The following is a 15,326-nucleotide window of genomic DNA, read 5'->3' as shown; positions in this document are numbered from 1 at the left end:
TATGTGTTCTAAAGGAACCTGATCACAGTTATGTCTTTTTTTCCAGCAAGATTGATTGTTATAATGGTTATAAAGAGCTTTCTAAAAAGACAAAGTCAAATTCTGTTTATTCAAAAGGCAACTGCCAGAGTTCTTACTATAGCCAAAAGAATCGAACCACTATTATTAAATCCTAATATTGGGTCCCAGTTTGTTGTAGATTTGACTTTAAGGTACTATTACTCATTTTAAGACACCATTTAAGATTTTTAAATCACTGAATGGTTGAGGGCAAATATATCTATCTTCCTAGCTCAAATAATGCAATCCTAGAAGGCCACTGAGATCAATTAATTATGCCTAAGGTAAACGCTAAGCAGAGAAAAGAAGGATTTAGCTTCTATGTAACATTTGGGCATCACAGAATCTCAAAAGTACCATGAGACCAGACATCTTCGAGGCGAAACTAAGCAAGTTTATATTCGATCTAGCATTTATTTAAGACCAAAACACTGGTTTTAGATCTCAGGCACAGTGTTGCACTGCTATTCTATAGCTCTGATTGTATACACTTTATAATTTTATTAATAATATTTATTTTAAGTAGTCTAGTATTTCTTTATTAAATATTATTTATTTAAATTAAGTTTATTTCTATTTTAAATATTCCTGTGTTTTAATGTATCGTTCCTCATTTAATTCATGATTTAATTTGTTCTCCATTTGACTCAACTGTATTTAATTTTATTCAAATAAATTCTTATATGTAATTTTCTCCTTTTCTCTTTTTGTCAAAAACCTTCTTGTTGTGACAAATCTCAGGATGTAATAAGCTTTATGATGTAAATTGTTCGATGTCTGTGCAAAGCACTTTGAATTGCCAATGTATGAAAAGTGCTACACACTATTGGTGTATGTTATAATTTACATATCTACAATACAATACAAACTTTTCATACAGTCACATTTTAAACTCCATGTTTATGATATCTAAAGCATATACAGTAGCACTTCATTATGAAAAAAAGAAATAGTTTAGCAACAAATTTCATTTACACATTATTTTTATTTTGTTTAGCTACAGTTGATGGAGTCAAAGAGAAGGACTGAACCCCAGAGAGAGCCAAGTGTTTACTTCACTCTCCATCATGCCCTTTCTGTGAGAGAAAATGACAAAGAAAATGGAATGGAATAGGAAACCCTAAATAAATATATGAGAACACATTATTACAGTTATCATACAGTAAAAAAAACAGTGCAGAGAAAAGTTATGCTTACACAATTTTTACCTTGTAAAAATGCCAATGAAATTTGACAAAACTACATCACACCATATTAAAGCTAGAAGTCTTAAAGTCTCTTTGTGATAAAGTGGGCTAAAAGATATTTGAGTTTACGTATTTAGTTTACGCAAATGTGAGTTCAACATGCACTTTGCATGATGCTTATTCATAGATATAAGCCTCATTTACTTATTACCTTTTCACATCTTAGCTTCAGTGCAAAAACAAAACAAAAAACCCAACCAAATATGTCTTGACTGACCAGCTACATTTGGGTTGATCAGAATAAGTGTGCAAAATATATAACTGAAAAACATAAACTGTTTGTGACTTAAGGAACTCACCTTGGAGCTAATGTCGCGACTCTTGGCCCTCAGTTTGTTGACCTGAGACTCAGCAATATCAGCCCTCTCCTCTGCCTCATCCAGCTCATGCTGCAGCTTGCGGAACTTGCCCAGATTGGCATTGGCCTGCTCCTCCTGAGAACAAAAATAATAAGTACGGACACACAAAATATAGAAATATGATACCACTTAGAAAATATGACAAGAACCCTAAAATATTAGTATTCTACTGTTCTAGTGATGCACATACAGCTTCCTCTGCAGATCTCTTGTAAGATTTGACTTTCAGCTGCAGTTTGTCTACCAGGTCTTGTAGGCGAGCCAGATTCTTACGGTCTTCTTCTGTCTGTGAATAAAATTTGGAATCAACTTTTCAATAATTTTTGCACACATTTTTAAAGATGAAAAATAGTATATTAAAAACCAAAAGAACCTGGTAGGTGAGCTCCTTGATGCGTCTCTCATATTTCCGAATTCCTTTTATAGATTCGCTAGACTTTTTCTGTTCTATCTCCACCTCATTTTCCAACTCTCTCACCTAAAAAGGATTTCATAACGTTTTTCATAGGTATAAATTGGTAGTATTTTTGAAATGTTTAGAAAGTAAATTAACTCACCCTGGCCTCTAGTTTCTGGACCTGTTTCTTGCCACCCTTCATGGCGATTTGCTCAGCTTCATCCAGACGGTGCTGCAGGTCCTTTATAGTCTGCTCCATGTTCTTTTTCATGCGTTCCAGGTGAGCACTAGTGTCCTGCTCCTTCTTCAGCTCCTCTGCCATCATGGCAGCATCAGTAATGGCTTTTTTGGCCTTTTCTTCAGCATTCCTACACTCTTGAACAGCCTCCTCGACCTCAGTCTGAAGCTGGGAAGTGTCTCCCTCTAGCTTCTTCTTCTGGTTTAGCAGGCTGGTGTTCTATAAATAGTGAAGAGATTTTATATATTATGCCATGTCTGTAATTAAGTCTGCATTGATGTTCACAACAGGAAAAAATTATGTACTACCTGAGAGTGCAATAGCTGAACCCTCTCAGTCACATCCAGCAGTTCTTGCTCAGCCAGTTTCCGGCCTCTCTCAGTCTGCTCTACCAGGGACCTCAGCTCATCCAGTTCAGCCTGCAGCAAATTGTTGCGTCTCTCCACAATGGCAATGTTCTCTTTGAGGTCATCATTAGCTCGGAGAGCATCATCTAGATGTAGTTGAGTGTCCTTCAAAGTAAAAGGACAATAAAACAAAAATTAATAGTTGAGAAGAAACAAACAATCCAGGATTCTGATTTTCTAGCATATCACTTTTTTCATGGATTTATACCTTCATATGTCCATGGAGACTCTTGAGTTGCTTCTGGGCCTCTGCAGCCTGCCTGTTAGCCTGGCTGAGTTGGATCTCCATCTCATTAAGGTCTCCTTCCATCTTCTTCTTCAGTCTGAGGGCTTCATTTCTGCTGCGAGTCTCAGATTCTAGAGAGCTTTGCAGGGTGTCCACCACTCTTTGTTGGTTTCTCTTGGCCTGCTCCATTTCCTCATCCTTCTCAGCCAGCTTGCGCTCTATATCAGCCTTCACTTGACTGAACTCGAGCTGAGCTCTCAAGATCTTTCCTTCCTCATGCTCAAGAGAAGCCTATCAAGTGAGTCATTTAATAATAATTTACTTATCTTACATTTATGTGATGATTTTATCTTACATTTATGTGATGATTTTATCAATAGCTACTTACAATTATAAATGAATACATCTTGAGCAATTGAAGGTTAAGGACCTTTGCTCAAGGGCCCACCAGTGGATGGTGGGGCTTGAACCAGCACCCTTCTGATTACTTGTCAAGTACTTTAACCACTGAGTTATCACTGCCCTATCCTGTCTGTCACTATACCCCCACTGAAACTGTACACCCTTCTTAAAATTCATATCTATACTTTGAGCATCACTGTGTTTACATGTTTACAAAACACAGAAAAAAAGAACCTCAGCTTCATAAACTTTAGTATCTAAAGGATTCTGCATTTGCAGTAGCAGTATGCTTATATCTGAAAATAGTACAGACCTCAGCCTCTTCAAGTGCAGACTGAATTTCAGCCTTTTCCTGTTCTAGCTGTTTTCGGATCTTCTCAAGTTCATGTATGCTTTTCCCACTCTCACCAATTTGCTCGGTGAGATCAGAAATCTCCTCTGTTTAACAAAGTACTGTTGTTTAGTATGTGATATTTGTAGACCAAGTAATATTTTTTGATGTGCCAGAAAACTGTACCAAACATGGCTACCTTGGAGGTTCTTGTTCTCCCTTTTCATGGTCTCCAGGTGGTCCAAAGACTCCTCATAAGAGTTCTTTAGTTTGAACAGTTCAGTACTTAGAGATCGGGCCTCCTTTTGTGAACTTTCTAGCTCACTCTGAGACTCTTCATATTTTTGCTTCCACTCGGCAAGGATCTATTTTATACCAAAATATATTAAATTAGTAATGGTAGGAATAAGCATCGCGATGACTAGTAGTTACATATGCTTGATAAAAATTCCATATACCTTCATTTGATTTAATTTTAAAAATGTTAAAAATTATTATTCTTTATGATATTGTCACGCTATCTACAATAAACTATTGTAAACTAGTTTTCATGACTAAAAACAATCTGCTATAACATAAATATGGCATTCAAATCAAATTGTGCATCAAAAGAGAAGATCAAGAAAGAGAAGAGTGTAGTAAGTCTTCTGGTCCCTTTAAGTCCTCAAGTCTCTTTATCCAAAAGTAAAAGCAAAAAAGAGAGACATGTGTATGAAGTGTTGACTTATTGTGATAAATGATTACAAAGTTAGATAAAATATCATTTATTACTAATTAGGTAGAACTAGTAAGGTGTTACTAGCACATTGTTACCTTGTCAAAGTTTCTTTGTTTCTTGTCCAGAGCAGCAGCAGCAGCATTGGATCTTTCCACATCAACCATGAGATCTTCAATCTCATTCTGGAGTCTGTGCTTGGTTTTTTCGAGGGAAGAGCATTTGGCATTGACAGCTTCTACAGCTTCCTCTGCATCTTGCAGTCGCTGAGCAAGTTTCTTCCTAGATTCAGAAAATTGGAACTTGCACTTTTTCTTGCACAATGAAATTCCAAATTCTTCAAATTTTCATTTAATGCTACTAAAAATTGGAAAATTCAGTGGTTTTATTTCTTACTTTGCATCTTCCAACTCTTCTGTCCTCTGGATGGCATCTGTTTCATACTTGGTCCTCCACTGAGCCACCTCAGAATTCGCCTTGGACAGACTGCGCTGAAGCTCAGCCTTGGCCTCCTGCTCCTCCTCAAACTGCTCTCTTAGCAGGTCAGCATCATGGCGAGCAGACTGCACTGCATGGGCCAAAGCATTTTTAGCCTGGAAGAAAATGATTGATTAAAAATCAATACTGCCTAATCAGAATTTTTTTTTTAATTGAAAGCACAAATTGTAGAAATACCTTCACTTCTTCTTCAAGTTGTCTTTTGAGATCCTCAATCTGTTGGGTATAAGACTGCTTGCCTCTGGTCAGCTGAGATACCAAGGAATCCTTCTCTTCCAACTGTCTTGCAAGTTCACCTTCATTAAAAATATATTGATTAACATGATAGTACAGTTTTCAATATGCTACCTGGCACACACCACATGTCTTATCTAAGATCTTACCATTTTCAGTTTGCAATTTAGCTTTTTGCATGCTGAAGTCATTGATGCTGCGTTGTGCCTCTTCAAATTTAGTCCTATACTCACTCATCTGGTCCTCCAGAGTTCTGCACATTTTTTCCAGGTTTGCCTGGCACAGAGAACAGACTTCAGCAATGCAATAGTAAACACATAAATAAATATTGGAATGAATGAAAAATAAAAGCGAATAAGCCAAGAAAATAAGATTTACAAAAACACCATTTTTGTGGACTAGGTATTAGCATTGTCCCTTTGTTATTATTAGGATTGATAGGGGAACTGGCTCTCTGTAGTTAGCTAGTTATGCAAGGAGGTGAAGTTTGTGTGGGGGAATATATAATATAAATAGTAAAGTAAAGAAAAACTAAACAAACAGTAAAGTGTGTACTTTGGCTTTGACAATGTGCTCCATGTTGGAGACAACATCATCAAGTTCCAGTCTCAGTTCACTCTTCTCTTTCTCAAGCTTCTGCTTCACTCTTTGTAGGTTGTCTATCTGCTCTCCAAGGTCAGCCACACTGTCAGCATGTTTCTTCCTCAGAGTTGCAGCAGTGGACTCATGCTGTAAAGTGGCCTCTTCAAGATCTCTGCGCAGTTTTTGGAACTCAGCTTCTCTCTTCTTGTTCATTTCTATCTGTGCAGAAGTGGCACCACCAGCCTCCTCCAGTCTCTCACTGATCTCTTCCAGTTCTCTGGCCAAATCTGCCCTCTGTTTTTCAACTTTGGCACGAGCAGCTCTCTCAGCCTCCAGTTCTTCCTCAAGCTCCTCAATTCGGGCCTAAAGTTTAAGGTACTAAATTAAGTGTGGCAAGCCAAATAAATACTTCAAATATCATATGAGACAACAAATTACCTGCAACTCTTTTAGTTTCTTTTGAAGCTGGGCTGCCATTGCTTGCTCATCCTCAATCTTGCTGTTGAGTTGGCTCATCTCAAAATCCTTCCTGTTTGTTTGATAAGCAGACATTAGTTAGTGTTTTAAAACCTCAGGGAATCTAAATCTGTTTTCCTTCTAACTAGGGCAATCTTACTGTTTTGGACACACATTGTGTATATACAGAGTTTTTCCTATGAATACCATTCCAATGTTCAGTAAATGACTGATTTATTTCACCAGAATTTCCTTCCTTCTTATGTAAAATGGGTGGTCCTATTGTTGAGTGTGATATGTGGTATTTATTCAAAGTTGTAGCAGCATTAAGTGTTATGGTAAGATGTTTTGCAGTGAAGTACATGCAATTTATACCATCCATGGAGATAATGTATTTAAAATGTTCATCCTGATAGAAAAACTTGCAATTTATGAAAACTCCTCATTGGGAGGTTCATATATGTATGTTTGTATGATTCAGATTCTCTTCTAACTTTGTTATATTCAACTCTGCTTTAGTGGCACAGCATGCTCCGAGTGGGCTGTGGGCTGTCAATTAAACATGCTCATTGGAATATTAGGATAACTCACACACCAGTCTCAGTTATGACTGATGAGCCAGCTTGGTTGGACTTCAGCATTGGTTTATCATATTCTTGTTCTAATTTTTAGTTGAAATATTGCTGAATATTTAACAAAACACTCTAGTACCACACTACTCTAGTATCATAATTGTAATATTTTTACTGCATGTTCCCTAGGATCTCTTGCTGCTGTTTCACTATTGACACCCAATTTTATTTTATGAAAAGTCTACTTTTTCAGTCTCTCCTCCAGCTGTTGCTTGTCATTTTCCAAGTCCATGATATTCTCTTGGGTTAATTTTAAATCCCCTTCAAGCTTCCTTTTCACCCTCTCAAGGTCCATGCGGAGCTTTTTTTCCTGCTCCAGAGATCCCTCAAGCTGCCAAGAAAATTGTTTAATTATTACAAGGCAGTTGGTTAGAGGAGGAAGTTTTTTTTAAACAGTTTACATGCATTTATTTCAGAGATGATTAACCAATCACTGACATCATCAACTTGCTGCTCCAGCTTAGCTTTGGCCTTGGTCAGAGTGTTGACTTTGTCCTCTTCACTCTGGAGGTCATCAAGTGTTTGCTGGTGAGCCTCCTGCAGAGCTTTTTTCTCTTTTGTCAGTTTAGCAATGATTTCATCCAGGGCTGCCATCTCCTCTGTTAAGTTTTTAACCTATCAAAAGGAAATTTACTTCTTATATATTATCACAATAAATCTGTAAGTATTTTTGCCTGCAAACAGAAATTAATTTGCTAAATGTTAACAATTAATTACACTAGTTTATTTTTAGTCAGAACAAACTTAAACCTTATTCTCAGTGGCATGCTTCTCTTTCTCCACTTTGGCCAGAGTAAGTTCCAGATCATCAATGTCTTTCTTTAGCTCAGAGCATTCATCCTCTAGCTTTCTCTTTTTAGCAGTCAGTTCAGCATTCATCTCTTCTTCATCCTCCAGTCTTTCAGTCAGCTCTTTGCATTTTGCTTCAAGTTGGATCTTGTTCTTGATCAGACCTTCACATCGTTCCTCAGCATCACAGAGATTATCTTGCTCCTATTTTCAAATAAAAAAAATAAAATAAGCATCTTGTGGTATAATTCTTTATTATAACTTTATTTCTCAAAATCATGAAACTCTTACAGTCTGCACTTGGAGCTGCAGGTCATTCTTCTCTTGGAGAAGAGTAACCATTTTCTCTTCTAGTTCCTTCTTGCGTGCTTCACATTTAGCATAAGCCTCTTTCAGCTTCAGGAATTCCTCCTTCATGTTGGCCATCTCTTTCTCAGCCTCAGCAGACCGTAGCAGTGGTTTAATCTTAAAGTACAACTTCATCCAGGGCCAGTTCTTGACACCCATGAAGGCTCGGACATTCCACTGAATTACAAGTAAGGCATCCCTGTAATGTGATGTAGCAATTGACTATGCATATTTTTAAGTCATCAAAATGTTTGTGATGTAATAAACAAGATTAAAGAAATGTGGAATCTTACCTGCGCTCAACAATCTTCTGGAACTCAATCCTTGAGAGAAGACCTCGAGACCAAGCCTGAATACGAGTGATGATTAGAGCAAGGCGATCATCTCTCATCTCTTCAAGCAAACCCAGTAGTCCAGCCTTGAAAAACACCTTAAGGATATAACATAATTGTGTTTGTGGCAATTCTTTTGCAGAAGAAATACCTTTAGTTGTTGTTGTATGCAAGAAAATCTATATGAATTGTCTCACCACACCTTAGTATGTCCAAACTTATATTGGTTATGGTCAATGTCTAAGGAGCCCAACAATTTCTCAGCTCCTTTCCTACTGTCGATGAATTGTCCTTCAGGAATAGCAGCAGGATTCAAAATACGATATCTGTAAATGCACAGTTCAAGTTAGACTAAAATAAAAACATTGTACTTGCACTGAGGCATTTTAGCATATTATATTGGCTCTGGTTAAATACAAAGTACTTTATAATAAAATAGTAATACTTTAAATATTTTCTAGATTAATGGTATTCTTAGACTCTGACCTAATGTACTTGGTTAAGGATTTCTTCCATGGAGCCATTAAAGCATTATTAAGTCTCTATTGACACGAGTGTTTGCTAAATGGTGTAAATGTAACTATTACCTATCTACTATAAAATGAATGATTGTTCATATAGTAATTAGCAGTTACATTCACATCTCAAGACAAAAATCTCTTTTGATATTTGCAGTGTGTAAAACAGGAAATGTTGTTTTTGTTCAGATATCTGATATGAAATTCCAGTTGTCCATTTGATGTGTCATTTCTTCAGCATTTAGTCAATGACTAATATGTTTATATGAAAAAAAAACATTACCTCTGTTTGAAGTCTCCATAGAGGATCCTGTTGGGGAAGCCCTTTCTGCAGATTCTGATGCCCTCCAGTACACCATTACAGCGCAGCTGATGCATGACCAGAGGATTTTCCATGGCCCCAGGAGTCTTGGTCTCATTGGGGATAATGCAGCGCACAAAGTGGGGATGAGTTGATCTCAGGTTGGTCATCAGCTTATTCAAATTCTCCTAAGAATGGTGCATACAGGGCATATTGCTCATGAGATTTAGTTGTATTAAAAAACCTTCACAACTTTAAAAAGAGAAACCACATAACCCTTTCTGTAAAACTACAACCAGTTTAGTTGCATAAATGCAACTTTAGTTTATATGATCACTGTATTTGTATTTACTGTTTATATGTATATATGGACAATGTTAATTTTTAGTCAACATAGATTTTATAGTTCTTTAGGTATAAATATGTGAGTATAAAGATCATACCCTGTGAAGAGCAGATACAGTCTGAAAAGAAGAACCTTTTTTCTTTTTTTCCTTGACTTTTCCACCTGTATCTGTGGCAATACAGAGAATATACCTGAGTTATGCAATATCAAAAACTTATTATTATTAGAACTTATAATAAGCAGTATAGTAGAGTATTTCTATGATGCATTAACCATTCCTCATGCAGCAGAATCCACATACCTGAGTCAGCCCCAGCATAATTTACAAAAAGATTAGATAATAGTTTCATGGTGGACTTCTGGTACAGCCCTACAACAGTTTCATTGAGGGGATCCTTGTTCTTCACAAGCCAGTTGTTGATATTGTAATCAACAATACCAGCATAGTGAATCAGGGAGAAGTGAGCCTCTGGTTTACCCTTTACAATCCTGGGCTTTTGGAAATTAGCAGATTTTCCCAAGTGATTGTCATAAAGCTTAGCTTTGAATGTAGAATCAGTGGCCTTCGGGAACATGCATTCTTCCTCAAGGATAGACATAATACCCATGGGCTATAAAAAGGAATAAAGGAGCCTTAGTTTATCTAATGAAACAGTATTTGACAAAAAGATGTAATGTCAACTACTGTGTCTCTTAATTCACATGTGAACTTGCCTTTTCAATTAGATCAATACAAGCCTGTAAGTCCATGCCAAAGTCAATGAATACCCACTCAATACCCTCCTTCTTGTACTCTTCTTGCTCCAAAACAAACATGTGGTGGTTGAAGAACTGCTGCAACTTCTCATTAGTGAAGTTGATGCACAGCTGCTCAAATGTGTTAAACTGGAACAGAAATTCAGTGTCATTAATACAGCAGAAGTACAAGAAGTACCCTAAGTGAAACTCTCAGAACACTGGAAGTTGTGTACTGGACAATAGCAAAAAAAAACTTACATCAAAGATCTCGAAGCCAGCGATATCCAACACACCAATGAAGTACTGCCGAGGCTGCTTGGTGTCCAAAGATTGGTTGATTCTTACAACCATCCAAAGAAACATCTTCTCATAGACTGCCTTTGATAGAGCACCAATAGCATAGTACACCTGATAATAATAAAAACATATAATTTATATTAAGCCACTGAGTACTTTTTCTGTACCTTTTCCTGTATTTGATTTAGATATTATCATTCTTTTTTCCCCACCTGCTGGACATTTTGTCCTTTTGTGACCCACTCATTTCCTACTTTGACTCTGGGGTGACACAGAGCCTTGATGAGGTCAGCAGAGTTCAGACCCATCAGATAAGCTGATTTGTCAGCATCTGTAGTTAATATATTGATATGATGACTATATCGTCTAAATGCCATAAATGTAAATGTAAATGGGATGTGTGTTGTTACTTCCTATTCATGCTAAAATGATTTGCACAAACATATGTTCTGCTCAGAGTCAAAGAACCTCCACTTATAAGGACTGCATATTACTATGGTTACTGTCTCTGATCACTGAGACATTAAATGTGAGACATACAAAGTGATTCAGTCTTTTTGCATTTGCTATTAAATATAATGATTGATGATTGAGTTTAAATTGACCTTCTGTGCCATCAGCCTCAGCCTGCTCCTCTCTCTGCTTCTGCTTGAACTTCATGTTTCCATAGTGCATGATGGCACCAATCAGCTTATAGATGCTGTTCTTCTCTTCTTGGGTGAAACCCAGCACATCAAAGGCTTCCTAGAGAAAAAAATTCACTTTTTTCTTAAATCCAAAGTCTGTTAGGTCTCTGCACTTCCAAAATTCTGCTGGATACAGAGTACTTTTAAAAACAATATGCTTGGTCTTAGGCTCTCACACTATTTTTTTTTTTTTTACTTCAAAGTAATATGTAGTTATTATAGTTTAAATTCCAAACTCTTTGTACAGATAAAAAGGTTAGAAAATGGGCAGCTCACTCACATCGGTAGCCATTAACTCATCTGCATCATTAATAGATGCCACTTGTGTCTCTCCTTGGGAGATGAAGGCGTAATCATAAGGGTTAGCAGTAATAAGCAGCATTTCTGTAAGAATGAGAAGTGAGTATTAGAATAATTTCCTAGTTATGTATACCTCTTGAAATTCATTATGGAAATTATTATATATTTTTTTCTTTCTGACCTAGTAGCTCAGGCTTCTTTTGAGACAGTATCTGATAGAAGATATGGTAGTCTCGCTCAGCCTTGAGCTGGAAAGTTACACGGGACTTCTCCAGAAGATCTGTATTATCAAGAGTAATGAAGAAACCAAAGTATTTACATCTTTCAGGATTGGGAGATCCTCTCAATTTTGTTGACTAAAGAAATGTACTCACAAGTCTCAATATCTGCAGAGGCAAGCTTGCCAGTGGCACCAAAATGGATTCGGATAAACTTGCCCTGTTAGAAACAAGTGAGAAATATTTATTTTTTCATCATTTAAAAGATGCTCTTATCCAGATGTATATTTATCAGTGAGTGTGGCAAGTGTGTGTGTGTGTATGTGTGTTTGTTTTTGTGTGTGTGTGTGTGTGTGTGTGTGTGTGTGTGTGTGTGTGTGTGTGTGTGTGTGTAGAGAGAGAGAGAGGGAGAGAGAGAGAGACAACAAGGTGCAGAGATCATATACAAGAAGAAAGCATATGAGCTGGACACCCCCATATCCCAGTGAGAGAAACGAAAGTGTATTGGAGAACAAAGATTCAGACAGTAAAGCAAGTAATGGTGACAGACAATGTGATAGTAGAATTTGATATGATAAATAGAAAAATATGATATAGGAGTATGATAAATAAAAAATAGAAAATATAAAAACACAAGCATGCAGCAGCAAGTTTACAATATTTACATATACCGCTTACTGGCCTTTTCAGATAAGGATGAATATTTTCACTTGCATTGAATTTGTCACTGCTTCATGTTATACCAATATCTGGTAACATATTAATATATATGTAAGTATATTGGCAAATTTAACTTCATATGTAACACTCACAAAACGAGAGGAATTGTCATTTCTGATGGTCTTGGCATTACCAAAAGCCTCCAAAGCAGGGTTACATTGAATGATCTGATCCTCTAGAGTTCCCTGGGAACAAAGCATGTATGTTATAATATTGTGAAATGTTTTTATCCATGGTTTGGTAATTAAAGCTTTGTAGCAACTATGTTGTCTGTGAAACAGCAATGATCTTGCCAACCTTCTTTTCAGATGTATCCCTCTTAAAACCACCTGCAGCAATGCTGGCAAAGTACTGAATGACTCTCTTGGTGTTCACAGTCTTCCCTGCACCAGATTCTCCACTATTTATAGAGATGCATATTAGTAAAAGTTGATTTAACATCAGGAGCCATTTAAAAGACATTGATTACTATAACTATCTTTTTAAAAAACTGCAAACTTACGTGATGAGAATAGATTGGTTTTCCCTGTCTGAAAACAAATAATGTCTTGAAATGAACATCATCTCAATGAATGTGCAATATGGGAATAAAACAGTTTTTAAAAAGTTTCCACCACACCCCACCCTGGATCCAAATTGCATTTAGTTATGTCTTGAATAGTTTAATGAATACCTGCAAGCATGTACTGATAGGCGTTATCAGAAATGGAGAAGATGTGAGGAGGAGCTTCACTCCTCTTCTTGCCCCTGTAGGCAAGTACAACTTCTTGGTTGTATACTGGCAGCCACTTGTAGGGGTTGACAGTTACACAGAAGAGGCCAGAGTAGGTCTGTATAGAGAGAAACCTAGAGTTACTATTTTCACATCCATAGAAAATAAGTATATAGGTGGAGAACTACACATCTAACTCACGTAGATCATCCAGGCTGCATAACGCTCTTTGAGGTTAAACAGCACAGCAGGCTCATGAAGGAAGGTGAACATCGCCATGTCCTCAATTTTATCAAACTTTGGCGGGTTCTGAGGGTGAATATCAGCTTCCTTGACAGTCACAGTCTGTATTGCATCATATCCAACATGAACAAATATGCAATTAAAATAGAATGTTTAATACTATAAACAGAATTATATTAAAGCAGCATCTGGACCACACATATAGAACTAATCTAATATAATAATTATACAACTGTTCAGCTTATTTCTGAATGTGTTTTTCATCTACATATACATAGAGGTAGATTTTTTTATATTGCATGTAATTAATTCAGTTCAAACAATTTACGATATCCTTTAACATCTTCTGAATGCCAAACCTCCAATGGGACGTATTCAAAATAACAGTGATATTTAGTATAATATTTAGTACTATGTGTAGTACAATATCAAGTGTCAGTAATAATTTATAGAAGCCTTTCATACGCTTACCTTTCCTGTAGAGGTTTCACAAGTGACTTTGTCCCCATCACGACTGATTATCGAAGCCTTGACATACTCCTCCTCTGGGTCAGGAACAAAGCATTCCTTCTTCATGTCAAAGGGGCGGGTTTGTGCCTCCAGACGCTCTCTGTCAGACTTCCTCAGATAGGGGGCAGCTGCCCCAAACTCCGCCATCTGAGCATCACCCATCTTTCACCTTGTGAAAAAAACATTATTATTATATAAATAAAGCTACACTATTCACACCTATTTATAAAATAGAAGTCATTTTTGTTCTGTTTTACTACAAATGTAAAAGCTATAAAAGTCATTCCCAATTTTAACTTTTAATGGCCTCACCTCTGCTGTTTCACCTGTCCAGAAATTGATGATGTACTGCTATTGAACCACACAAACAGAAAATAAGACTAATTTGATTTTAAAACAGATGTAGTTTTAAAATAATTGTCAACTTGAGTGTACTGAAAACATGATTCCAACATATCAGGTGTCTTATAGATTTATTTATATAAAAAATAAGCATTATTAATCCCACATAACTGTAAAAAAAAAACACCCAAGCCCAAGACTCTAAGACTTCCCTAACAACTCACCTTTAGCCGACACAATTGAAAACCCGTCTTGGGTTCCTTGTTCCTCTCTCCCTTTTATAATGTAAGGGGCTCTCTAAATATGATTGCTGGCAACATATGATGCATTGTAGTATCTCAGTTTGGTGACAGTACTGGCGCATTGTTGGGGGTCAGTTTCCTTTGTTCATGTAGTTTATATCAGAGTGCAGTGGGAGGTAATTGGAGAACCTACTAAATGAATAGCAGGAAAGAAATCAGAGGTGTGCCAGTGGCACAACATCATAAGTTGTAGTGAGTTGCCTTTGTTTGACATACAGATAGACGTTTATCGGGTATGCAGGGTTTCATGTATTAGCCATTTGATGAAAAGACTTTCAGATGTTTTCAAGCACATTTGGGAGAAATTACATCCAATGAATCAGTACAATGCCAGGTATGTCACTTAAAAATAGCTGCAAAAAAAAACAAAAAAGAAAAAACCAAAGCAATATTTATAATTTTCAAATAATATGTAAATTTAGTGACTAGCCTTAGTTCAAAGCAAATTATTTTTTAAAATTATTTTCTTTCTATGTTCCCTTCAAATGCCTCAAATACTGAAATTGTATTTTCAATATTTTTTTGTATTTTCAATACTTTTTATATTCACTTTACACCCTTATAAAACTCTTATAAAGAGCTTTATAAGAGTGTTATAGTATATATCGTTTATTTCTTTGCGCTATCTTCTACATTGTTTATTTAGATTGAGAGATTAGTCAAGTGTCTCTGTATTTAATCTATCATGGATAGTTTTTACCCCTTTTAGAGGAGCATCAGCTGTCTGTCTCTGAGTGGTATCGCACAACCAAGGTCATTCCTCAGATGGTGTGAATGTCTCACTTTACCTCATGGTTTTGAAATGGCATTGTTTCCTTGACTTTACACTTGAGTACAAAG

General features: G+C 36.6%; 1 protein-coding gene across 1 annotated transcript; it reads right to left on the bottom strand.

Moving 5' to 3' along the window:
• Window positions 1–1,025: 1,025 nt before the first annotated feature.
• Window positions 1,026–14,426, bottom strand: LOC113568155 (myosin-7). Its single transcript, XM_026996330.2, has 39 exons — window positions 14,409–14,426; window positions 14,155–14,193; window positions 13,804–14,011; window positions 13,291–13,434; window positions 13,051–13,207; window positions 12,880–12,907; window positions 12,675–12,777; window positions 12,470–12,562; window positions 11,814–11,877; window positions 11,621–11,719; window positions 11,420–11,523; window positions 11,059–11,197; window positions 10,666–10,784; window positions 10,415–10,564; window positions 10,133–10,303; window positions 9,720–10,029; window positions 9,516–9,586; window positions 9,055–9,260; window positions 8,456–8,579; window positions 8,215–8,351; window positions 7,865–8,120; window positions 7,535–7,777; window positions 7,223–7,399; window positions 6,970–7,115; window positions 6,135–6,225; window positions 5,670–6,059; window positions 5,264–5,390; window positions 5,058–5,176; window positions 4,779–4,975; window positions 4,481–4,664; window positions 3,867–4,032; window positions 3,650–3,774; window positions 2,917–3,225; window positions 2,610–2,813; window positions 2,224–2,520; window positions 2,040–2,144; window positions 1,857–1,952; window positions 1,607–1,741; window positions 1,026–1,136 (listed from the first exon to the last, which is right to left on the bottom strand). Exons 3-39 carry the CDS (start codon window positions 14,002–14,004, stop codon window positions 1,116–1,118), a joined length of 5,808 nt encoding a protein of 1,935 aa, XP_026852131.2. The 5' UTR covers window positions 14,005–14,011; window positions 14,155–14,193; window positions 14,409–14,426; the 3' UTR covers window positions 1,026–1,115.
• Between the last annotated feature and the right edge of the window lie 900 nt (window positions 14,427–15,326).

This window comes from Electrophorus electricus, chromosome 10 (genome assembly GCF_013358815.1).
Source record: "Electrophorus electricus isolate fEleEle1 chromosome 10, fEleEle1.pri, whole genome shotgun sequence".
Classification (NCBI taxonomy): domain Eukaryota; kingdom Metazoa; phylum Chordata; class Actinopteri; order Gymnotiformes; family Gymnotidae; genus Electrophorus; species Electrophorus electricus.
The sequence above is the reverse complement of the archived record's forward strand: the minus strand, read 5'-3'. Positions and strand labels throughout refer to the sequence as shown.